Here is a 25,475-nt window from a genome sequence, read left to right on the forward strand (position 1 = left end):
AATAGACCAAAGCCCAGGAGGGAAGTGATGCTAATGTGTTCCGGGGGGGGTGGGGCAGCAGAGAGCAGACACCCTACCAAATAAGTTGGTAGAGTTGGCGTCAAATAAAGGGGACCGTTGAAGCCGCAGCTTTTATCATGGAAGTGCATTGGAGGGCTGGGAGACGGAACTGACCATAATGTTAATGAGAGTCAGCAGAGTTACACCAACAACAAGGAAATTGTCACACGAAAGTTGTTTTCTTCCTCTCGGATGATGTGCTATTTCAGGGGAATTAAAAAAAAAAGAAAAAAAGGATACGATGAGGGAGGGTGACAAAGTGAGACGGCAATGTTGCAAAAAAAAAAAAGTAGCTTCAAGTCGTTAACAGTCTCTAGGTGGTGTCGGCGCCTCATTTGCATGATTAGAAATTTGCATCCAACGACTCTTAGGTGTCGAGACGACATTAATAAGTTGAAACGCACAAATGCAAAAGAGCCAGACGCACAAAAGCAAAAAAAAAAAATAATAATTCCATCGACTCCAAACATGTACCGGGACTTTTGTGTGGTTGGTGAAAACCACTGCTGCGTCTGCATTTACGAGTTTCTTTTTGCGTAAAAGTAGGACAAACCGCAAGTAAACCTCAACCTTCGAGGGTCCAGAAGATGTTCAGATTCAACATTCTGGGGAAAAGATGCTGGAAAAGATGCTGGTTACTTCTGTGTCATTCACCTATATTGTCGTTGTTGCTTGAAGTGGCGCCATTTGAACCATGCTGTTGTCCAGTTAAACACAAAGCTGTTCCTCAGCTTGCATTTACTGCTCAGTATGTTATCAGTGCAGAGAAAAATAAAATAAGAATATAAATACCCTTTTTTTTTTTTTATAACGGTAACCATAAACATTGAAAAATGGCTGAAAGAAAAGAAAAAGGAAAAAAAAAACAAAGAAAAAAAAGCCACTTGAGTTTTGAGAGTACCAATAATGTGAAAATGATGCAGATGCTCATCAAGTCCTCTGGTGAGATCAGGCCAAATTATTCTGCCATGTTTTCGTTTTTGCAAAATTGTCAACAAATGTATCGTTTCATTAAAAGGTGACAAAAATAAATAAATAATCAGATTGACTTTTTAGGGTGACATGGCCGTGCAGTGGTTAGCACTGTTGCCTCACAGCAAGAAGGTTGGGGGTTCCATTCTAGGCGTGGGGCCCTGTCTGTCTGGAGTCCTCTTCAAGTCCTCTGGCTTCCTCTCGTAGTCCAAAACATGCATGTAAAGCAATTGGAATCTCCAAAATAAAAGTACTTACTTCATATTTTTTATCATATATTTATATCACTTAATACTTTTATACTTTTGTCACCTCTGAATACCGCCACTAAAGCATCGCGTACAAATGTTTTTCATTTCTTTCTGCCTTTCTGCCTGATGAAAACCCCTTGTTGGCCCTTTAAAATGCTGCGCAAGTCCGCCCCGGGGAACCTCATGTGCCTGTTTGCATGCGTGACCCTTTTTGTTAATGCGGCGACGGCGTGCCTCGACCTCAATTGGTCACAATGACGTCCAGTGTAATAGACTGGTGCCGGTTGACGAGCTCCGTCCTGGGACCTGCGGAGGTGACGCGTCCGGGGGGGGGGAGCGGGGTGAAGAGGGGAAAGGAGACCGCGGCTGCGATCGATAGGCAACTACTGCTGTGTGTGTGTGTGTGTGTGTGTGTGAGTGTGTAAAAAAATGCATTGATGAGCAGAAGCTGCGCGTGCGTCTTTTGCATGAATAATGAATGTGGCAGGAATGTGCACGTGGCGTTTTCCCAGATGAGACGGCGGCCGCGGCGCGCCTAGCGTCTCGCCGTGTGAACCCCCAACCCCCCCCCCGTCCGGCCACCACTCGCCAGCGGCGACACAACACTTGAGGGAATACTCAGAAAGGCCATTAAAGTATTAAAAGTCGGTACAGTCCGACTGTTGCCGCGCGTTGAGGCTAACAGCCACTTTGGCGGCGATTAGCCCCGCTGTGCTTGCAGGAGCCTATTATTAGCAGCGAGAGGTGTGGGTGGCAGGACGCTGGCACGGCATGAATGGTATGTTTTGAAGGGTTGAGAGGGACTGGAGTGGGAGGGTGGGAATAAGGGGGGGGTGGGGGGGGGGTGACAAAACAAACACTGCACACATTAGTTATTGTAATTATAGGGCAGAAAAACCCCAAACAAACGCGCCTAGCATGGGTTAGCTCCACGTAGCTCACGTCTTGTTGGGGGAACATAATCAATTCCAATAGAATGTGGAGGTAGATTTGTGAGGCAGCCTGCGGCTCAGGGCCACCACACCTCCCAGCCCGTAACTGCCCTCTCAACCCTGTCTGTTTTTAACTGATTTTATTTTATTATTATCTATTTTTAATCGTTTTTTAATTTTTAATCTCTCGCATTGTTTTTATTGTTATTTTACCTGCAAAGCGACTCTGAGCACCTGTAAGAGCGCTTTATAAATAAAAAAATTTATTATTATTATTATTATTATTATTATTATTATTATTATTATTGACTGTATAAAAAGATGGACGCAGCTTGAGGTTTCAAAAAGGAGGTCGTCATCGAAGTGCTAGTAAGCTGCATTCCATCGCTTTGCCAACAGGGACTGCAAAAAAATGGATGCAAAACAATTAAACATGACTGGCTCTGAATACATAAAGGAGCTCTAAATGTATACCTTTACAAACTAGCATACAACTTTTTTTTTCTGTTTGTCTAAATTGCTAGTAAAAAAAAAACAATTTGTGAACTTGGCTCCAATGTCAATTTTGTTGTGCGCTGATTTCGAGTTAAAAAGCCCATAAAGTTCTGAGTGTAGTGCAGTCGGTTTACCAGCTGGAGTGGGTGGCATTGGGGCATCATTGTTCACCTCCACTACTTACCACACGCCTAAATATGGAATTTTCCACTTAAAAAAAAAAAACGAACTGGAAATGCAAAATGGTGCCGGCCTTGAAACCAGTCTCTAGAAAGCTAAAAAAATAATCATTTTATTAGGAAGCTGCACTCAGAGAGTTAAATATTATTTTTCATTATTGCGAGAATTAACATCGTGAGGCTGTTCTGCTGGTGTCTGGAAGGAAAGATACAGATGTGACTAATCCAGTTGGGGTCCACGGGTACTTGGACACAGGTTAGTGTTGCAATATATTATAATAATTCATAAGTACTCCACTATAGGGGTCAGTAGTGAGCAGAAGAATATAACAGAAATTCAGAAAAGTTTTGTGCAAAGGTGCGGAAGTTTCTTTCAAATGGCCTGGAGTGAATGTGAATGCAGGATAAAAATAAAAGTGTTCCTCCTACAGGGGACAAAATGTTAATGCAACGCCGCATAATATTTGGGGTTTGTCAGCTCTGCGGTGCCGCTGCAGACTGTCGGCGTTGTAAAAACAAGTCGCTCCAGTCTTAGACAGCAGTTTTTTGCTTATTCCGAGAATGGTATTCACCATTTTGTAGGGCTGTTCACGTGTGTGTTGACAAGTTGAAGCGCATGTTAACCGCATAAACGCAAGCAAAACCTCCCGTTGACCATTTTTAATCTCCCCCCCCCCCCACATGGTAGACTGTAAGAGGCTTCCTTGTCTCGCTGGAAAACAATTTAGAAAACAAACCATACAGTTGTGTCTGCGGTCGAAGTTAAAGCCTCAACTCAAAGTCTTTATAACGACACTAACTTTTTTTTTTTTTTTTTTAATTAATTAATTAATTATTTTTTTTAAACGTGCGATTAACGCCTGGTTCACACGGGAGGCGAAAGATCGCGCGCGAGAGCCGCAGACCTGTGCAGGACGGGTTTACACCGGCTGCGGAAGCGCCGGGAACAGGCGCGGAACGGAGCCCGCTTCCGTTCGGCGCCCCAATGGCGTCGTTCACGCCAAACTCGTAGCGGCGCGCACCTACGTGGCTGGCTCGCGCCGTACAGCGATCGTTTCCGCGTCTGGTCTATTTTGGAGCGCGTTGTAAGCTGGACAGAAAGTCACTCAAAGAAACACGCGCATCCGGTTCATTTTTTTTAAAAAAAAAATAAAAGACCGCGATTGGCAACTGTGTTCATGGCTTGAGAATACTTCAAGGTTTGACGGGTTTTTGTTTTTTTTGAGAGAGAGAGAGAGTGTATCTGGACAGCATGTAATCGTTTTGGAATAATCCAATGAAAATAAAAATGGAATATTCCACAGAGGAATTATCGTCCTCTCCAATTTTTCCTAGAGTATAAGAAACACAATCAATATCTTGTAGAGTTAAATATAGAGCAGGGTGAAGAAAAAAAAAAATTGCAATTAAAATTTCAATTAATCGTGAGTCAACTCAGGACACCGATTAATCACGATTAAAAAAAATTTAATTGACTGATAGTCCTAGTTGTATCTCTATATGCCTATATGTCCTGGCCAATGACGTTGAAACTGGACAGTATCAAGTCACACGGGATAGTGACAAATAATATGATTGTTTATTCAAAGGTGCTTTGGAATACATACATACAGTCTAATGACACGGTGACTTTGAAACTGGAATTTAAAGAGGTAACATTGAAGTTAAACTTTATTGTAAAGTGGCAGAAGACAAAAAAGCAACTTTAAATAAATAATTTTGTTTGTAATTGTCACATTTCAAATTCGCTGGCCTGGCAAAATAAGACACACATGCACACGCACACGCACACATGCGCCCGGCCTGTTCTTTCACAGCGAGATGCTGGAGCCTTTTACAGAGAGAGCGAAAAAAAATAAAAAATAAAAAATAGAAATAATGGTAACAGCGTTTTCCCTCCTGGATCCCCTTTGTGCTGAGTACAGTGCATGCCACCGTTGTTCCAGGTGCACTTCACTGCCCTCACATTCATCTACTCGCTCGCGGACCCTGTGTCAGCATGGAGATGTAACTACAAAATAGTTATGACAGCGCCTTTTAAAGAAGATTAGTTGTGGGTCCCGCGGGTGCACGGTCTTGGGGGTTGCAGCCACCGCTGCGGGGACTAATGGTGCAGGCGGCCCAGGTGGGATGTCTTCTGAACCTCATTTCATGTCCGTGTGCAGTGTTTCGTGCACAGTGTCCCAAAACAATTCACACTGTCGACGCTTGCAGTTGCCACCTGCTGCTGCTGCTGCTGCAAAAAAGAAGATCCAGACTCAGCAACAAAGTTAGAAAAAAAAAAAAAAGTTGAGGGAAGAGAATGATAACAAATGATAACAGTGTTGGGTTGCGAAGGTGGTGAGGGAACATTCCGCTTTTGCAGTTTGCATCTCGTCCCGGTATCTGTGTGGGTTTTCTCATTAAAAAGTCAGGAACGTCGGTGGATATCAAAACCAAACTGGTTCTCCGACCAAAAGCACCGAAGAAGATCTGGGGTTTCTTGTTGTTCTTTTAATCGTGTATGGATTTGCTATCAGCCGACCTTGTCGCATCACAGGCAGGGGCAAACTACGGCCCGGGGGCCATATGCGGCCTGTTAAGATTTTGAATCCGGCCCGCCGAACTTGAAGGAATTATATTGATAGAAAGCAAGTCATTAAAAAAAAAAAAAAGAAGAAGCTGCATTTCAATTTTTTCAGTGTTTTAAGAGTCATTTCAATAAAGAGCTAAATACCGTGGAGCTTCAAAGACAATGAGTTTGTTGTTTTGTTCATTTTCAATACACATTGAAGCACTTGCTTTCTACATACCCCATGATATATTATTTTCTCCTATGGAGGTGGGTCACCAAAACACTCCACCCACCTCCTCCTGCCCCGAACCCTCGGTCCAGTTTTAGAACCAGTCAAAAAGTTTGCCCATCCATGATCTAGCGCTATATATCTACATTCACATAACCGCTTTGGAAATATGTGGATGTTCTCACTGCAACTCACTTTACTTCTACTTTTTTTTTAGATTACTTTTTACCCCAACCGGTTAAAGCAGACCGTCGCCCTACAGAGTCGGGGTCTGCTGGAGATTTCTTCTCACGGTGGAGTGTTTCCTGGCCACAGTGGAACAACTGGTTTTCTCGTTGATTGTGCAAAGAGTTTTGAGATGCCTTCGGATGCGAGACAAAAGTTTAGATTGATTTTTTTCTTGTATCCATTAGGAAAAAAAAACAAAACTTGCAAAGGTTTTGAAGGGGAACACGGTTATTTTAACCAAGTGGGGACACCTGGTTAAACACAAAACAACAATGTCCAGTTCACAACAAAACTGCCGCAAAGCAGCATCCACACCGAGTCACACTGGGTCCGATTTTCAAGTGAAAGTAATATGTATACTGTTGTAAACAACAACAACCATACAAATAATAACCCAAAAAAAATAGTTTCTCTGTGACCGAGCTGTAGATTTATGCCATGTGAATTTCTTCTGTTTGGGGCAAACTGGAGCCCATGGCAGCCCTACATCAATGAAGTATTTACGACCAAAACAAAATCAAGTTTTGATAAGGCTGCTGCTCCTGCAACATTCAAGCTTATCTCTGTATTAGCAGTCAAGATCACAGTCACTTCTTGTGAAACCCATGGCAGCGCATAGTTAAGTCTAATCCAACTGGAGCTACATCGGAATCCTAAATGGCGTCTGAAAAATGCTTTAAATCGAGAGTTTGACAACAGATTTTGGAAACCAAAAAAAAAACAAAAAACACATTGGTGTACATTCATCGGATAAACGTCTCTGCTCTACACGGAGGCATTTATTTGAGCGGAGCCGCCCGGTTCCTGTACGAGCTGAGCTCACTGGAGGACGCCGGAAAGCCCGAGGTGGCTCAGGTGACGTTGACGCCGCCGCCACTCCGAGAGCTGCCGGCTGCTGTCACCAAGCGGAGAAAAGAAAAGAAAAAAAACATTCTTTATGACAGGGTGATTGTTGCTTAGCATCGATTTTATGTCCCTCATCACAACGTTTCTGGCTGTCGGCGGAACTTAAGCCTCTAAATCGCAGTGCGGGGCCTCGACGTCCAAGTAACAAACACTGGAAGTGCAAAATATAACTAAAGCTTTGTGTAGACAATTCAAGGTGTGTGGAGGAAAAGGATAGTGCATATACATTCTCCCATGTTTCCAAAAAAGAAAACAGGAAGAAATGTAGATCACTGGGCTAAAAAAAAAAAAAAAAAAAAAAGCCAATATATCCAAAAAAAAAAAAAAAAAAAAATGTCAGGGACTCGCAGCAAGAAGAGAATTTGGAGTAGCAGAATCTCTGGAGCAACACATACTGTACCCACCATTTCTTGATACAAATATCTTTCCGAGACTCTGCAAAAGTCCCTCAGTGCGTTTCACCGCAGACACCCCAGCCGAAGATACAGTCAAACAAATACGGCGGCGGCTGCTTTTAAAAGCCAATTGGATTTTTTTTTTTTTTTTTTTTAGCCGGTCCCCCGGTGCAGCGCCACAAAATCTGTTCCTGACACGCTGAGCACCAGCTACCCAACGTGGCAGGGAAGCTGCTTATAGGCGCCCAATACTCCATGGGCTGTCAAAGCGAGGGGAAATATTTATGGGGTTCTGAACGTTTGCCGGCTTAGGGGCTGGGAATGACATGAAACGAATTGAAGTTAAAGCGAGGACGAGCAGAAAATATACACAAATCTCAGAAGCAAAATAAAATTTAAAAAAAGAAAAGCAGATGCGGCTCGCTGAAAGAAAATACAAGCCACCAGAGAAGACAGACGCAATTAGAGGCAGTCTAAAAATGGATATTTGCCAAAATGAAAGCAAAAAAGTTTATTTATTTTTTTTTTAGATGAGGTTCATTTTTATTCAATACTCAATTTCAACCCTACTGGGTAATATTCCAGAGTAGTGGCGCGTTTCGTAGCACGTACTTCTGCAACCAACGCACAATATCGCGATTGTCCGAGTGCGGAAAATGTTTACGAGTTGATGCAACACACTCAACACATGTCGGGTTGATGAGGTAGCCTCACGTCACTTGGCTGTGCTAGCCGAAACAAAGTAAGATGTAAAACTGTGAATTTCTATCGCATCAACATAGCGTGCTAAAAAAATTAAATAAATAAAACGACAGAATGTGAAACAAATGACAAAAAAAAAAAAAAAAAATCAAATTAAATTTGAAAAAAAAAAAAAAATCGTGGGCAGCTGTGGCTCAGTTGGTAGAGCGGGCTGCAAATTGATCATCGAAGGTTTGGCGGTTCAAATCCCGGCTCCAAGTATCCACATGTTTGAAGTGTCCTTGAGCAAGACACTGAACCCTAAATTGCTGCAATGGGTTACGGGCTTTGACTGCTAATGCTAAAGACCGTGCTCCAATAAACAATGCTAGCTTAAAAAAAAAAAAAAAAACTCTCAATCGACAGCAATTCTTAGAGTTCTTCAATTTAACTTCCTTTTCTTCAGGTAGATATGTAACAGCATCCTGTGACATAGCCATCAACTTCTCAATGCTCCATGGCTACATGCTAGCGTGATTTGAAAAGGTTATTACCCCCATTCACAGGGCAAACATACCATGGTGGTTTTTCCCCCAGTGCGCACGGTGGTAAATATGACTTTGTATACGAGAACAGGACTCTTGCGTGGCACAGGCTCCAAGCCAGCGGGGGTGCTGATTACAGAACAAGGATTGTTTGAGTGCAGCCGCGCAGGGGCTGTAAAAGAGACGGAGGTCCGGGGGTTCATGGAGTCATGAGTGGCGAAGATTAGACGTCTCAATGCGCTTTATATTACATTTTCCCCCTCCTCTGATCTCTGGATGAATGGCTTTCGGGTGTTTAGCAGCGTGTTCTTTGATTGGAAGTTCTCTCCGCGCGACACGTAATGAAAACTGAACGACTTCCTTTCTCGTTCGACTGTAAAGATCAGCAAGGTCGCGTTCGCTAACCGACGAGATGCATCGCCAATGGTGTGGCAGCACGTTAAATGCAAACGCAAGCGGGAATGCTGTAATTGCTTGACATGAATAGGGCTGGTGTAAAAAAAAAAAAAAAAAAAAAAGTTAAAAAGATTTTTTTTTTTTTTTTTTTTAATATATTCATCTGCAGGGTGTCACTCCTGCCGGAACCGAGATTTACCCGACCACCGCAGTCCGAGATTGGCGTGGCCGTCTCTCGACTTTTTGCCGGGACTGGGCACCCGCTGCAGATCAGCAAACAGAGACGCTGCACTTCCGTCATTTTCCTCGCGAGCAACTCAACACAAGTTTCCTGAGATCTAAAGCCCTGAAGCGGACAGCAAAAAAAACCCAGAGAGGCTTGTTGGCGGCAGACACTGTGTTCCTGTTCTTACCTGCCTGTCTAGACTCATCTTTTATCCGTAATCGAAGTGAAATGTCAAGTACAGCGGCGCGCGAGCTGAGACACAAGCTAAAGGAAATCCTCAGGGACGTAAACTTCTTGTTTTCTTTTTACCCTGCCCCCCCGCCCCCCTCAGAACGCAGCTGAGATATACAAGAGAAGTTTGCGCAGTCATGAATTTAGATGGAAATATTTTCAAAATACACTTTAACCCTCGGGGAGCTATTTTTTTTTTTTCTTCAATGCATTCAACGCTTTACTTTGTACCGACAGCAGGGCCAGATTAGCCTTTGAGAGGTGGCGAGGAGCCGCTTCTGTTCATTTCGAGAGGCATATTATTACACACTATAAAGAATATTATTCCATGAAGAGACTTGCTGAAGTTGTATTTACTGTGTCATGATTTGTTTGAGCTCCACACTACTAATGCCATGAGAAAAATGTTGTGATAATGATTATTCTCTTATCACTTTCCCAGAGATTTAGAGAAAGACCGATTAAAAAAGTTACTCATGAAAAATAATCTTCTCTTCCCCTACTGACAAACTAGAAGTTACCAGAATATCTATTATTCACCTATTAATATATTATTGTCACACCGTAGTGAGGTTTGCCTTGGGCTTTTTTTTTTTTAGTCCTGTCATTTCCTCTTTTATTTTGAAAAAAAACCCAACTATTCTTCTAAACTAATTCTCTGGTTTCAGAGGAATTGCCCTTCCTCATACGTCGCCTGTGTCTGCCCTGATTACCGATTGTCTTCACCTGTTCCCCATTACCATAGTGTCGAGGTCCATGGCAGCAGCCACCCATTTGGTGTATTGATGTGTGAATGAGAGGCCATTGTAAAAGCGCTTTGGGGTACCGTGAAGGTGCTGGAAAGCGCTATGCAAGTACAGTCCTTGTACCCTTCTACCATCTTCTGAGAGCCTGATTAGGATTTCTTTGGAAATTTCCATAGCATTTTGATTCATCATCTGTGTCCAAGTCCTGCCTTGAGTCCCAGTCTGACAATTAGAGATGATCCTATCCATTATTATTGTATTCAGCAAGTACCCTGTAAAGGGTTAAGGTCTGTATTCTTATTAAGACAAGAATTATAATAACTAAGGTGTTTGAATACGAAGCTTTGCTTTGAGACGAAGTATCCAGAGAAGTGCACAGAACAACTGCAGTGGTTGCTGATCTGGTTCTTTCCAGGAAAAATGCTTGTCCCATCGTAGGGCACTCAAGTGAAAAGAAAAAAAGAAAAGCTGCGTTTTGAGGGAGTTATTTTTTCCATCTTTTCTACATCACAGTTCAACACCTGCTTTCTTTCACAAGCTCAACAAGCAAAAAAAAGAAAAAAAAAAAGAAAAAAAAAGCGAGAAGATGGCAAGATGCCGGCCACGCGGTGAACACATGCTACTTTAAACAAGGGTGTGCAGCGCAAACTATGAGCCATGCTGGGCGACAATAGCAGGAGAGGAAAAAAAAAAGAAAAGAAAAGAACCCTCCTGCAGGGATAATAATAGTGACAGGTCTGCTCGCACGTCTCGACAGCCTGCGGAAGATCAGCATGCTGCGCACGTCCCTCCTCCACATGTGACCTCGTTCTGATTAAGGTGAGGATAGAACGCAGTTTACATGGCATCAGCGTCTGATCTTAACTGGCTTAATATCAGAGCCCGGCCGTGCATGTAAATGCACCCTATAGATTCCAATACGCACGGGTGTCTGGTGAATGGCCCATTTGAGAAAGTTCATCCTTGACTTTTTTTTTTTTTTTTTTGCCTGCTTGACTGTACAGAAAGTGTGTTTGAAACTCTGTTCTTCAAATTGTGTGTCTGTGCTGTTGGAATACAACATTAATAAGGTTTAGGTGCTGCGTTTTCATTTCATTTGTGTGAAGGGTTTTCCTGGCCTTTCAAAAACGGTCCTGATGCTGCATTTGAAAACAGGCAATTAACCCCCCCCCCAAGGCTCACTTTTGAAAAGTTGTCTTCTAGTCTACATACTTAAATACGATGTGTTGAAGCGGTGCGATCTAATGTTTGTTATTTGTGTCAATAAGTGATTGGACAATATTTCAAATCATGTGGCCAATTATGTCAACAATACTAATGATAATGGCTTAGATGGGTTTTCTTTATATTGGGCTTTTTTTTTTTATGGGACAACTCAGAAAGCTAACCTTGAAACCATGTCAGGTTGCAATAGATCAATGTTATTGATTGGTGAGGCAATTCAGAGAACTTGAGAACTGATTGGAGTGACCACCTGCCAGTTGTTAAGTTCACTTAAAACCAACAACAACAACAAAAAAGCTTTCAGGACCGAAGTCGCAAGTTGGGAAACTGACAAACACGGTATAAAATAAATTTCATTTAAAAAAGAAAAAAAGAAGTCAAAAATAAAATGTCCACTCGGTGTACAAAAGGTTGCTTTGAGAAACCAATAGCAAAACAAAGTCACTAAAAGGAGGCAAAAAAAACAAAAATGTATAATTATCAGTCCAAAATAAATACCTCACTAAACCTACACCCAAAACAGACTGATCACCCAGAAAGCCAACTGACAGCACGAGCAAGCCCCTACAACCTCACCATATAGGCAGAGTCCTAACTGATTAGTGATTGCAGCCAGCTGAGTATGATCACCACAGGTGCACCTAACAGCTGTTGATGAACTGTGACCTCAATCCAAAGAGAGGGGGGAAAAAAAAATCCATGGACTACAGAATCTTAGCGATGGTTTTGTAGCTTTAGGTTTGTTGGCACGGCACAAAAACAAACTTCCATTGCGAGATCAACTCAGTAAGAAAGAAATCTCTGATTTTGGGTAAAATGGAGTTCACCTCTTTTGGGAATCGCTTAACAATTCCTCACAAAAAAACGTTTTATATATGAAATTGTTTTGGGGGTGATAATCAATGGAAAACCTATTTTCAAAACAACAAATAAACCATATTAAGGCCAAAATGGCTAAATCAATTGCAATCCTGTATAAAACAAAAATATATATTCAACCAAAATTCTTTATACGCCTGGTACTGTTTCTTTAAAGTGGGCGTGGGGGGGGGGATACATCCAAAACGAACACTGATTCATCCTTCAGAAGAGAGCCATAAGAATTGTAAACAAAACCACTAATGAAGCTCCAACCAATCCACTCTTCATCAAACTGAATGCCTATAAATGTAAAGCACTGGTTTAGTTTATAATAGCTCAAATCATGCGCAAAGTAAACAATAAGCAGTTACCCGGCGGTATCCAGTGGTTGTTCCAACTGAGAGATGGTAAATATGATTTAAGAGGAACTTGTATATTCAAAAAAACAAACAAACAAAAAAAAAACCCAGCTTGTGGGAACAAACATTAAACAAACAGCATGACATTGCAACTAAAGGAGTGAATGTGTGGAATAGCTGCAGTGCAAATCAGAAGACGCTAAAATTAGTGTGTGTCATGAATATGAGAAGGAATCACAGTGAATGACAGGGAGGAGATGGCCTATGTCTCCGTCTATGTGATTGCACATGTATACTTATGTTCATGGCTGTCCACGTGTATATGTTATCATTTATGTTATGCTCATTATGGTACAACATTAGATAGGACTAGATGAGATAAGTACTTTGAACTGCTCCTTCATGAACATGGAAATCTTGACTTGAATTATGTACTCGAAAGATGTGTTTAATAATTCTGATTTTATTTGTGTTCCTTCTTTTTTGAACATGTTCACACGAAACTTAACTAAACTGAATGTTTCATACAGCAGCCAACAGACTCAACGTGTGGGAATATGTCTAAAATTTGTTTGTACAACTTAAATAGCCGGCACCCAGCATTGGGTGAGCCAAAAAATTAAACCTTTGTGTTGCAACATTCCCTATTTTTTTTTTTTTTTCTTCTTTCTTGATTTCGAATTCCAGACTTGGACACAAAAAGCATTGATTTAAATGTTAAAGGTTTCAAAAGAACTGGTTTCGGCAAGGACCAACTACCAGCTACTACGCTGTCCTTTCCTTTATACCCGTTGAAATTCACGTGGTAGTTCCTGCCAAGCTAAACTCCAGCTGAACGGCCTACATTTAGAGAAAATGGCTCACTGTCGGAACAAAGAGGTTGCGGTCGGTGTACAATAGCGGGGGAGGGTGCGGGGGGGGGGAACAAGGGTCGAGACTTAGCTCCAAATCCAGACCTAAAGCTAGTGAACCATTCTCGAGAGAAGAGTGGCACACTTGTCAAAGACTACGTTTCTTTGAAATAAAATACGACAGGGCGCTCGACTCCATTATTGTCAGCTTGAACAAGCACTGCCCCGACACCTAAACAACACACCAAACACAATCTGGCATGCTGGAGAAAGGATACTGGGTCTGGTCAACTCGGTTAGCGGGGAGATGATTTGGGCAAAATTATGACACGACCCTGCAGAATCCAGCCGTCCCTGAGAATCATTTCAGTTCACTGCGGCTGAAGGGGACAGGCAGGGCGAGGATGACGTCTGCATTTGGCGAAACCGGTAGCACATTGCCCTGTCCAAGTAATTCTGATTGTGATTTAAGATTTCCCAAAGTTTTCAGACTTCAGTTTCTCAAACCCGTCACCGTAGGCCTCAGGCTGGGCTAATGGCACTGATGGCAAATCAGAAAATAAGCCGGACCTGTTGCTGAAACTGAACTAAAACGACTAGAGTTGACGCTCAAGCTAGAGCTAGTGAAGTTTGAGCAAATGAGGGTGCAGTCGAAATACTAGACGTGTCCAGGGGAACTGCTGCAGGTTGTCAATGAGAAGTGGAACTTGAAGGACTCCGTATCAAGTCAAGTCAATGATGGAGGACGAGTGTTTGTTCACATTCTGCCAGTGGGTTACTGACACTTTGAATTAGCCAGAGGAGTTCAGCCCATCGCGACGCCACAGTGTGTTGGTTGGAGGATTAAGCTCTGATGAAAAAGGCCACCGACACAGTGGCACTTTCGAAAACGAAAAAAAGAATGAGTCTCAAACTCATCGGAACAACGCATCTTGCTTGGACGTTGGTGTGAAACACAGGAAGTGAGGGAATTAGACGAGTTGAGAAACCAAAAGTGTTGTGTTCATGAAAGAGTTGCTACATATTTGAATGTACATAGCGGTCCAGCTCTGGAAAAAGCTTCTGTTCAAGCTGACTTACACCGACAAACAAATCAACTTCTTTTTTCAACAGTCACCAAACAACAACACAATTTAGTTTTTTTTTTACTTTGTTTTATTACTTGATTATCTAGAGCTGTGTCTGTTAGATTCCCAACTTAAAATTCCTGTCCTTCAGGGGTTTGTTTTGTTTTTTTTGTTTTATGTGATGGAAGAAACGAGCAGTTGGTTGGTCCAATCAAAATTGTAAATTCAATCCATCCAATCTTGGAAATCATTACACTACGTCACCATTAGTATTGTCGACACATTTGGTAAATTGTGCAGTCACTTGTTGACACGAATGGCTTATCATCAAATCACACAGCAGCAACTTATTGTATTTAGGTATGAAGACAACTTTCCACATGCCTTGTTGATGCCAGATCTTTTTTTTTTTTTGGTGTGTCATTTTTAAAGCTTCAGTGGGTGGCGGAGAGTTCCTCCCACAGCAACCTTTTAGACGCCAAAGTGCCAATTTGTTTTTGACTTTTTTTATTTTTTATTTTTTTTTTATTTGATGAATTGGTGCAGTATATATCCCACGTGTTTTTTTTGTTTTGTTTTGTTTCACGACAGTACAAACCAGGTCAGTCAGTTTTGCTTCCCCAACACAGAGGAGCCAATTTAACCACATTGTGAGCTTTCCCATTGGTGCACAGGATGACACTCGACGTGCATCAGCACCCTGCTCAGTGGCGTTTAACTAACCGGCGCGCAAAGCCAGCCGGGAGTGGAGGAAAGCTTTTAGTTCCGCTCTTTGCCCTATTATTGAGGAGTTGTTGGCCAGTTCTGATCAAATTGACCACGACGTGGGGGTCCGTGCTGCGTCGTGTGCCATCTCACCTGGCTGAAATGCAGCAGGGGTGGGAAGGTTTTGCGAGACGAATCAGCAACACTGTTCACCTTCCAAGTAAAAGTCTGAATAGCTTCACTGTTTGGAAAGAAATTTCCAGGGGATTTAAATATTTGAACTATCGTCTGTGTGGACAGAAAGTCAACGTAAGCTATTTAATAAGAGTTTCTGACACATGGGGGGGTGGGAAGTGAATTGGGAGGATAAGAAAAAAAATTCTCATTTTACACTTAATCTCTGTGAGGTCAGTGGAGTCCTTCTATTCAAACACCTTTGACTTCTTCTACCAATAACGTCGTGTTGGTTGAATGTTTTCCCAAGTTCTCTCTCTCTCTCTCTCTCTCCCTCTTTTTTTTTCTTTTCTTAAAGGTTCCGCTGACAAAAATGCTCGGCCGATTCCAGGAAAACATCATTAATCAGGGAGGATAAATTCAGTAAGTCAACATTGACTTTTGGTCTCACAAATATCAATGAAGCAATCCCTCACTGGCTTCCCACCTGCAAAACCCACAATCGATGCGGGGACGTCGATCGAAGCGTCCGCCCGGGACGGAGATACACAAAGGTCAGAAGATGCACCTTTAGGTACGAGGACGCGCCGCCACTGTGTGCCCAAGTCAAACCATGTTTACAGGAAGATTAACAATATATTGACTTTTATTATTAAATTATACATCTATACAATAGATCCTTAATAAAACTGCAGCTATACAAATCATTAAGAAGTAACCACGTGATATTACCCATTGCAGTATAACCAAAACACGCTGAGAGGTATGTATTCATTCACTGATACGAGAGATCACGTCTCCAGGACATAACAGGGACATGCACAGGCAGGACGGGGGGGGGGGTTTCCGGCCCGTCGGGACCCCCCCACCCCTCCCCCGCCGGCCGTTTGACCAATGCCGCGCTCTCAACTGTCAGTCGCGTAGTCTTCAGTTGACGCTCGCCGCCGGGCTCCAGGAAAGTGGTGAGAAATATCGTCTGTCGCCACTTCGTCCGTCCATAGTCCGTCCATAGTCCGTCCGTCTAATAGTCCGTCGGTCCGACGAGCAAATGAGAGAGAGAGAGAGAGAAAAAAAAAAAAACGAACCCAAAAAAATTGCTTTCCCTCAGAGTTTGTACAGACATTTATGGATTTGAGTGAATGGAGTTTAACACACATGAAACGTTAATGGACGGTCCTCCCAGCCGCGCACCCTGGGTTCTTCTTTGGGCTCTGGTGTGGTGGTCAAATATTTCTTTTTAGACAAAGATGGCCTTTGCCTGGACTCTAAACGGGATAAAAAGTTTTAAGTTCGGGTCAGGAGATTTTAACTCTGGATTTTCCAACCCGTTAAAAACCCAGAGTACCGCACTTGGAATACTCTCATCTTCAGTTTACGTCCATGTATTTTTTTTTTTTTCTCATTTCCGTGGATCGACCAGAGTCTGACATCAGATGAGGAATCGGTTTTCAATTATGGAGAAGATGCCACTTATCCCCTGTCATCCAAATAAACCCGCATGCAACGGTTGCAAAAAGCTTTTAAGACTGCTGAATAATGCAGTTAAAAGAAAGGAAAAAGAAAAGAGAGAGAAATAAAACATCTCTAACTGGTAACAGAAGTATTCAGGCGCAGGTCAACACACGAGAAAAGGGAAAGAGCTTCAGTCGAAAGTTGTCCTTGCATATTACTAAGCTAGCGAGTGAGGTTCAAGCGTGGCAACTTTAAGCAGTGGTAAAACTTGACCCAGGTAACCATGGAAAAGTGCAGAACAGAGGGTTTTCTTTTTTTTTGTCTGACGGTTGTCACAGCGGAGCGTAGTGTAGCTCTTCTATCCAGCGATTAGGTGACTCACACTACCCTGCCAGTCCTGCCCGTGCGCGCCAAACTGCTGCGAGCGCTCCAGAGGGACCCGATGATTGGCCGCATTGACACATTGACTGTCCTCGACTGATCGACAGGATTCTTGACTGCGACGCTGGTTGTTGTTGTGGACGAGCTTGGCAAGATCTTCTCTTGAGCCATCGTGTCAATCAAATGTCAGAATAATAAACATATGAACCCAAGGGAAATTAAGTTTTTATTCGCCAAGGCAGTTCACAGTGGCCAGAAATGGATTTCAATTCAATTGGTGGCAGCTCGTCGGGCAGTTTGGTTTGCAGGGGCCCTCCCTCATACTCTATGCAGACGACCTCTTTGTATTTACTTCAAATCTATCTAGTCCTACCGACAGGTTTTTCTACTTTTTGCTACTCTCGTGATACGATAAAACACGCACGTACTTGTATGTATGGACTTTTTTTTTTTTTTTTTTTTTTATTTTTTGCGTTTGCGAAAATACGAGACGAGTAAAAATTGCACAGTTAAATAAATAGGATGTACCGGTTTCACTCGCAGTTAGCTCAACGTGAAGCATTACCCTCCCGCTCTCAGGTATGCCAGGCTTGAAAACGCTCGATAAAACGTTGAGCGCAGTCGTAGCCCTGAGACCCCAGTCAGTCACCAAAATATTAAAACTCCCGGGAGCTAATGGACTATTTAAGGTTTGTCATTTGCCATTAGCATGATTGAGAGTCAAACTAATGGTCAACGGCCGAATGTTCGACGTGAAATTTGAACGCTAACACCCCACCCGCCCACCCACATAATTTTTGTTCACGCCCCCCCCCCCCCCAAACACCCCCTGCAGAGTGGCTTACAGGACTGAATGACAATGAGCTCATCTCTATGCAAATGCGACCGCTTTTGTGCAAATCACATGAATAGATTCTAAAATGTCGAAATAAAAACTCATATGCAAATTAGGCACTCATACAGTATAGGCAGTATTGTCCCATTCCCCCCCACCCCCACCCCCACCTCTTCTAAAACATTCACCACCACCACCATCACCACCACCACCACTGACGAAAGAAAACAAAGACAGCAGCGAATGCGCGCATATCTTACAGGCCTGGCCTACATTTCCTGACTTGCAAGTACAATTTAGTGAGTCCCACTGCAATGTGGAGAGATTCAGCATTTGAAGGGTTGTCGTTTCTCTCATCCTCGTCCTCCTCCACCTTCTTCTTTTTCCCTCTTTGGGAAAACGAGACGTCGTCGAGTTGTGCGCGTTCGGGACGGACGGCGGCTCCTCCACTGCCCTTGGCTTGCAACTCGCGGCGTCCCCTCTTGGCCCCGCCCCTCCGGGCCCCCGCCCACCCACCGCCTCGGGTCCTGTGCTGCGGGGGACATTCACTCGTTGGTTTTTTTTGTCTTCTGTTTTAGTTGTTTAGCTTCGTTTCGTTTTTTTTTTTTTTTTTTCAGTTTGTTCGGCTTTACACGACTTGCGACCACGGGAAACCACAGCAGCTTGATTTCGGAAAAAAGGTTCACCAACATCAAATTACACTGTAAGGATTCAGCCGCACTGCGTGCTACTGGAGCAATTTTTCCCGCGGGAGTGGGCGACTACAGGCTAGTGGCGTTCCCCAGGGACTCCCAGGATGGGTGTTTTTCTTGTTGTACTTTTTTTTTTTTCTTCTTCAAGCGGCGACAAACCTCGCAGGTCCACCTGTTTTAATCCTTTTCATGACGGAGAGGTAAGTTTGCGTCGTCTTGGGTGGGGTGTGGTTGGTGGAGGGTTCGGGGTGGGTGGGGGTGGGTGGGGGTGTCCACGCAGAGAGAGAGACAGAGAGAGTTAGAGAGCGCACGCCGTGGTCAGATGTAGTACTCCTTCATGTTGTCCCTGACTGAGTTGTGGAGGTGCAGCTCTGTCCTGTAGTCCGTGTACATGCTGTGCCTGTTGTCGTCTTTGATGCCGCCGCCGTTCCCGCCGCTCCCGTCGCCGCCGCCGCCGCCGCCTCCGCCGCTCCTCTGGGCCTGCCGCTGCTGATAGAGGAGGCGGCTTATCGCAGCCAGGGCGCACACTGAGATAAAGACCACAGCTGTGACCACACCTGGGGAGACAGCGGGGAGGGGGAGAGCGTTAGACGTTGTTGACCTCCAGTCCTGATCTCGGCGCACTGATCTTGTAACGCCCGCTTAGGGACTTTAGGCAAGCGACACCCGGTGGATCAATTTCCCTGCAACACAAGCACAGCCAAACACCTAAAGCTAACCACTGGTTCGAAGAGGTTTCCATTATTTGTGTTATATGTGATATGTTTAATAACAGCAATATCACCCTTTTCACCCTGATACTGAAGACACGTTTACTTTGTGTGCATACTTGGCGCAGGCAATTTTAGAATATCCAGCTATTTGCTTTTGTAATTTTTTAATTTTCGACTTCATTATGCAAAGGAAAACCTCTCTTTGTTCATTTATTTTGTTTTGTTTATTCATTTTGTTATCACCGCGTCATTCTAAACTGAGAGCAGCAGAACGTTTTTAATATGGTTCCTGCAATAAGCCCGTGTGTATGTATGGGTGAGTGTGTGACACACACACAAACACACACACATATATATAGTTACACATATATGTGTTTATACATTGCATATACAGTATGTGTGTGAGTGTGCGTGTGTGTATATATATATATATATGTATATGTATATATATATATATATATATATATATATATATATATGTACACTACATTTATATACATACATAAATTCATACACAAACACACACACACACATATGTATATATATATATATATATATATATATATATATATATACATATATATATATATATATATATATACATATATGTATTTATATGTATACATATATATACACCTATACTGTATATGTGTGTATATATACATACAGTATATAGATATGTATATACAGTATACATATATAGGTATATACATACATCTACTATATATGTATATATACACACATACACGCAAACATACATACTTACATGTACACACATATATATATCTATGTATAGTTTGTTTTAAGATACATCCTAGGGATGGGACACATCATCAGTGATATACATTTATATATATATATATATAAATACACATGTACACATATATACAGTACATGTGTGTGTCTGTGTGTGCCAACCAAAACTTGCAATCCTACATGAAAAATACAAGGCAACCTTTGAGGTCTTGTTACTACTCATGATTAGAACATATGAATGCGAACACGCTGCACTGGATCGACTGAACGCTCTGAGGCAAAACAAGCACATTTCTTTGAAATCACTCGTGGGCAGCAGCGCTAGCCTGCACGTTTGCTTAATGAGACCCCGGCCTCCTCCCCGTGTCTTTCCAAATATTTTGCCGCGAACGGGGGACGTTCCGCGGCATCAACCTCTGCGCAGCGGCCTCCTTGTCGGCAGGCGGGCGGCGAGGTTGGATATAAACAGAGGCAACAGGTTACCTCTCCATCGCCCCCCCTCCCTCCCTCCGAAGTGTCTGCATCCATTATCTCCCCCCCGCCGCCGGTATAAATCTACCCTTTTAAAAAGGCTCTCCGGGCCCCGACGCCTGCGCGGTGTGCTGGAGTGCGAGGAGAAAACAAGGCCGCGACGAAATCCTCAACACATCACCATTAACATCATCATCAACCTTAATTGTGAATTTCCAGCACGGGATGCGATAGCAGCGGTAATGAAAACGAGCTGGAGGTGAGATTGAATTATGGTGACAGAGAGGTGGGAGTAGGGGGGGGGGGTGAATGGAGAGAGTGACAAATAACAAACAGCTGGGAGTCATTCTCGGCTAATCAGAGGAGAGACAAGACTATGGGAACGGGAGGAGGAGGAGGAGGAGGAGGAAGGGGAAACAGGAAGGAGGAGAGGAAGCAGACCTGCGATTACAGCCAGATCCTTTTGGCTGCTGCCGCCGTGAGGCTCCTTGTCTTTGTTTGCTGTGACGGTTTGATCTGGAAGACACGCGCACACGCACACACACACACACACACACACACACACACACAGACATGACACAAATTCATTAAGGTTGCCATCACGCAGCAGATGCATGTGTGAAGACAAAAAAAAGAAAAAAAAAAAAAGAGAGTAAAAACAGCGGTTGTCACCTTCGTCCCTGAGGCGTAAAACATCCAAAATTAAACAAGATTTCATCACATGCTGACGAAATCAATTTTCCCAGTAGAGCCTCATTTCTCCGCGCCGCCCCGAACTCCTCGAACACCATCCACATCGGAATCATGGACTTGACTCGACAGCGAGAAAGGTGGGCGGAGCGCGCGTTCGCCCCATTTGCACTGAGCCAGAGTGTCAGTCGGAATGAGGTTACCAGTGGTGAACAGGCTCTCTGGTGTGTGGTGTGTGTGTGTTGCCGTGGCACTGTGGGAGGGAGCTGCCAAGACAACAACCAGGCGACGTCCGGCTGCACCAAGATGTGAGATGTCGACTCCCACTGAACGCATCGAGTGCATTTGCTTCGCGTTGGTTTGCGCCGTTGGCACATTCGCTCCCAGTATTTCCTATGACGAACATTATGGAACTCCTGATTGGTTTGCAGAAAAGACAAACGTTCATCCTCAACATCATTTATTTGCTCAGCTTTTCCACAAAGAGAAACCCCCCCCCACCCCCGTGATGTCACAAAGGGAACATATCCAAGCTGAGCCTTAGCTCCTCCCACTGACGCCACCTCGTGTTGGAGGGTGGGTCCGACAGGGCATCATATCTAGCAGGAAGCTACAAGCTAGTGTATTAGCAAGAGTCTGTTTTCAAATTCCCAATTGAAGGAAAAGAAAGATGTCTAATTTTGGGCCCTTTAACGTCGGCCAAGCAAGTTTGATTTGATGTCTGTGTTGTTTGTGTCAATGTAGATGACGCAGAAGCGTTGTTTCCCTTAGTTGTTGGCAATTACTTGCAGAAATTCTGCAGACGAGGGGGCGAATGCAAAAATTTCATTTGAGTAAATTCCAATAAAAACAATATGATAAATATATTCTTGAGCATCTTTCACAGTCTGCATAAGTAGAATCTCCTGTGTTAGTTTGAGTGCCATAAAATAACATCACCCTCAAAACTTTATTACTTGTTTTCCCCAAATTAAATATTCATTCCTGTCCAAACACCTCTTATTTTTAGACGTACTTTGGGTTTTTATTGGCCATCACGACAGTGCGACCACTTTCACCCATCACTGTTAATGACCGAGCTTTTACTGCCGCCTCTCGCTTTCATGTCAATTTTACAAGGCTTTCCTTCAAACGCGTCTGATAACTCCGGAGCTGCTCAGACTGTTTACAAGCCGGACGGCGCCCAGTGATAAATTATCAATTCGGTTGGTGAACCAGAAGGGGGGAGCCGACGGGGCGTGGCCCGCGGCCGCCCTCGGTGCTTTTAACCTGACGGTATGATCGCCGCCTGTCATCACGCATGGCCGGCCGGCTGGCCGCCCGCACAAACACATCAATGAAATGTTTAATCAGTGAAGCGTGGCCGCGCCGTGTGGCCACAGACGCCAAGAGAGCCCGAGAAGGACAGAGAGAGGGGTGGGGGTGGGGGTGAGGGAGGGGGGGAGGGCAGAAGAGTGGCGGAATGCCCCGGGAGAGGGAGAAGGAACGCTGCTGCGAAAACTCCCCCAACACGTCGGCCGGGCGGGGACGCGTCCCGAAAAACCTCCAGAGGAGAGGCGTTTCAGCGCGGAGGCGCTCGCTATCTTCTTAATTGCTTTAATAATCTTTAATTGCGCCGCAAGTGAACGAGGGAGTTCACATGCGTGAAACTAAATTGGAAAGTAAGGGAGCCGGAAGTACCTCTCTGCCGCCACTGGGAGCTAACAGCCTCGCGACGAGAAACGTGAAAGCGCCGAGGAATAAAAGAATATTCATCTTCTTTAGCGTACATGTGCGAATCTAAACCTACGGATACGTATTGCTGTGTGAAAATTTCCCATTTCTTTCCGAGATAATTTTCACGTTACTACATGAATCCATCATGTTATTTCAGTGTCAAGTAATTACGTGAAAAGTTTCATGTTTTTCCGAGAAAATTTTCACGTTATTTCTTGATAACGAAGGCACCGTACTGCCCCCAGTGGATCATTGAGGAACGACGCTACCTCAGGAGTCGGATTCATTCATCCTACGGTATCACCTCATTCTCCTCGAAGCAAACACGCAAACACAAACGTCATCATCGTACAGTTTAATTAAATCATGCAAAACGAGTGCCTAGCGTGTGCCCTGTTTCGTTCAGTTTCCATCCGTCAATGCTAAAACAATCCAGTAAAAGGCGAAGCTTCTCACATTAATAAATAATATTGAGCTTTTCATTATCGCTTAATAATGTGAAATCATCTTGTAAAAACATGAAACCTTTCACACAATCGTGCAATGCTGAGCCTTTCCCTAACACATAACAAGGTGAAAATTTCATGAAATAATGTGAAAATGATCATGTTAAAAATGTGAAACTTTGACGTTTAATATGTAGATATCTTGCTTTTTTATCTCTCCTTTTTTTCTGTACATACTTAGAACTATTTTTTTTTTGTCTATATCGTCAGTTAATATAATTCTTGACCTTTTGCACTGTAGCCAATTTCTTTTTTCTTTTTTGTTGTTGCTGTAATTATGCAAATTTCCCCATCGTGGGATCAATAAAGGTCTTCTTCTTCTTCTTCTATAACTGAGCCCTCTTTTTTTTTTTTTTTTTTTTTAAAGTATGGCAATAAGCTTCCGTCGAAACAAGTCGAACAAAACATGAGAAAGTTACCTGCACAGGGGCAAAAATAGTGGCGACAAAACTTTCCCGTGCCGCATGCATGATGCATGTTCTGAGATGGGGAGTGAGTGCGAGGTGGGCGCGGGGGTCCCGGCTCCGCCAGCCTTAACCAATTTAATTTGAGAGATAGCGGCGTGCAGCCATTTCACAGGGGCCCGGGAAGCAGATTAGCTCGCTGCTACGTGTTGCTGCAGCCCCGCTGCGTTCGCATGCCGAGCCCACGGTGGCGCCCACGCTGCTGCTGTATTATTCACAGGAATGAAGACTGATGGGCTCCCTGTTATTTACTGCGGCGCTCCGAGCTCAAATCAGGGCCTCCTCTCATCTGCTCCAATTTGAAAAAAAAAAGAAAAAGAAAAAAAAGAAAAAGCATGCGAACGCCGAGGAACCCCTTAATTGAATCCTTTGACTTGGAAATTTATTGTGGCAACACGTTTCTGTCGTCGGCCGCATTTGTTTACGAGAGATGGATGAGGCGAGAGCCGGCGGAGAGGTGGGCGCTGCCGTCTGCATCATTTACCACCATCCAATAATGACGTCAAAGAGGATGTGTGTCACACTAACCGGACGTAATCGTTTCCTGAATCTGCTGGATCTACTTACTTTTTCTTTTTTTTTTTTTTTGCGTCCACGTATTAAAATTGGGGGGGGGGAAGCAAATTGTGATATATTGGGAAAGGAGAGGTACAGCAAAAAGAAACCCAACTGAACTCGCGCTGAGTGATTGGATGAAGCGGTCACAGCCAATCAAATTGTCCGACCGCTGGCTGAGCCAGTTGGGAACAGCCCGAGCCTTCCCATTGGCCCAATTGGCCAAATGTCATTCTCTCTTTCTCAAATGTGAAAACGCCTGCAACGCTTTAGCATCCCAACTAATCCTTTGGAGATTTCTGGAGTTGCCTCTTCTGCGTCTGTGGGATTTGAATGGCAGCCTGCAGTTTGATGGGCACACAAAGTGCTTCAGGCCAGCCCTGTGAAAACACTTCAGGCTCGATTTCAGCAGTGGCGGGCAGAGACCTTCTGTGAAGGCCTAAACATACTCTGAAAAGTTACTTTCCCCCTATAATTATGATAATGTTTTCCCTATTCTCCCGGGTCTGTCTTTCTCACATAATATAATATCAACTTGGTTGCGCCGTTTCCAGAGTTGTACACTACCGTGGAGTTTTCATCCAATCAGATTTCAGCTGGCTCGTGTTGTCAGGTCCTGTGAAATCTGAAACCTGTGCGCTGGAAGTGAATGAACCACAGCCAGTCGCGACAGCCAATCAGATCTCAAGTCTGTGCGAGAGCGAGGCCATCTAGCCGGCCTTATGCTGAACTGCGATTGGACAGTCGCTCGTGAGAGCCTGAAAGATTTAACTAACACCGACAGTCCGATGGCTGAAGTCGGAGAAGGTAAAGGTAAAAACAGAATCACACGACACAACTGTTCAACTGTTACGCTGTTATGATATTTTCAAAAACAAATGCAAATGATCTGTTTACTTTTATTTTCAATAAACAGTTTGTTCCCTCATTACCTTGTTGGTGTCTAATATGAAATGCAGACAATGCACAGCTATCTG

General features: G+C 43.7%; 1 protein-coding gene across 2 annotated transcripts in view; it reads right to left on the reverse strand.

The window, feature by feature from the left end:
• Positions 1–16,669: 16,669 nt before the first annotated feature.
• cntnap5a (contactin associated protein family member 5a) overlaps positions 16,670–25,475 on the reverse strand; it is a 146,062-nt gene continuing 137,256 nt past the window's right edge. For both annotated transcript variants that reach the window (XM_076030853.1, XM_076030854.1), the window contains exons 23-24: positions 21,009–21,083; positions 16,670–19,184 (exon numbers count right to left, since the gene is read on the reverse strand). In XM_076030853.1, the coding sequence (XP_075886968.1) occupies positions 18,946–19,184; positions 21,009–21,083 (314 nt within the window). In that variant the 3' untranslated portion in view covers positions 16,670–18,945. The remainder of the gene's footprint in view (positions 19,185–21,008; positions 21,084–25,475) is intronic.

Source organism: Nelusetta ayraudi, unplaced genomic scaffold, assembly GCF_046127955.1.
Source record: "Nelusetta ayraudi isolate G7.1 ecotype Tasmania unplaced genomic scaffold, CSIRO-AGI_Nayr_v1 ptg000031l, whole genome shotgun sequence".
Lineage (NCBI taxonomy): Eukaryota > Metazoa > Chordata > Actinopteri > Tetraodontiformes > Monacanthidae > Nelusetta > Nelusetta ayraudi.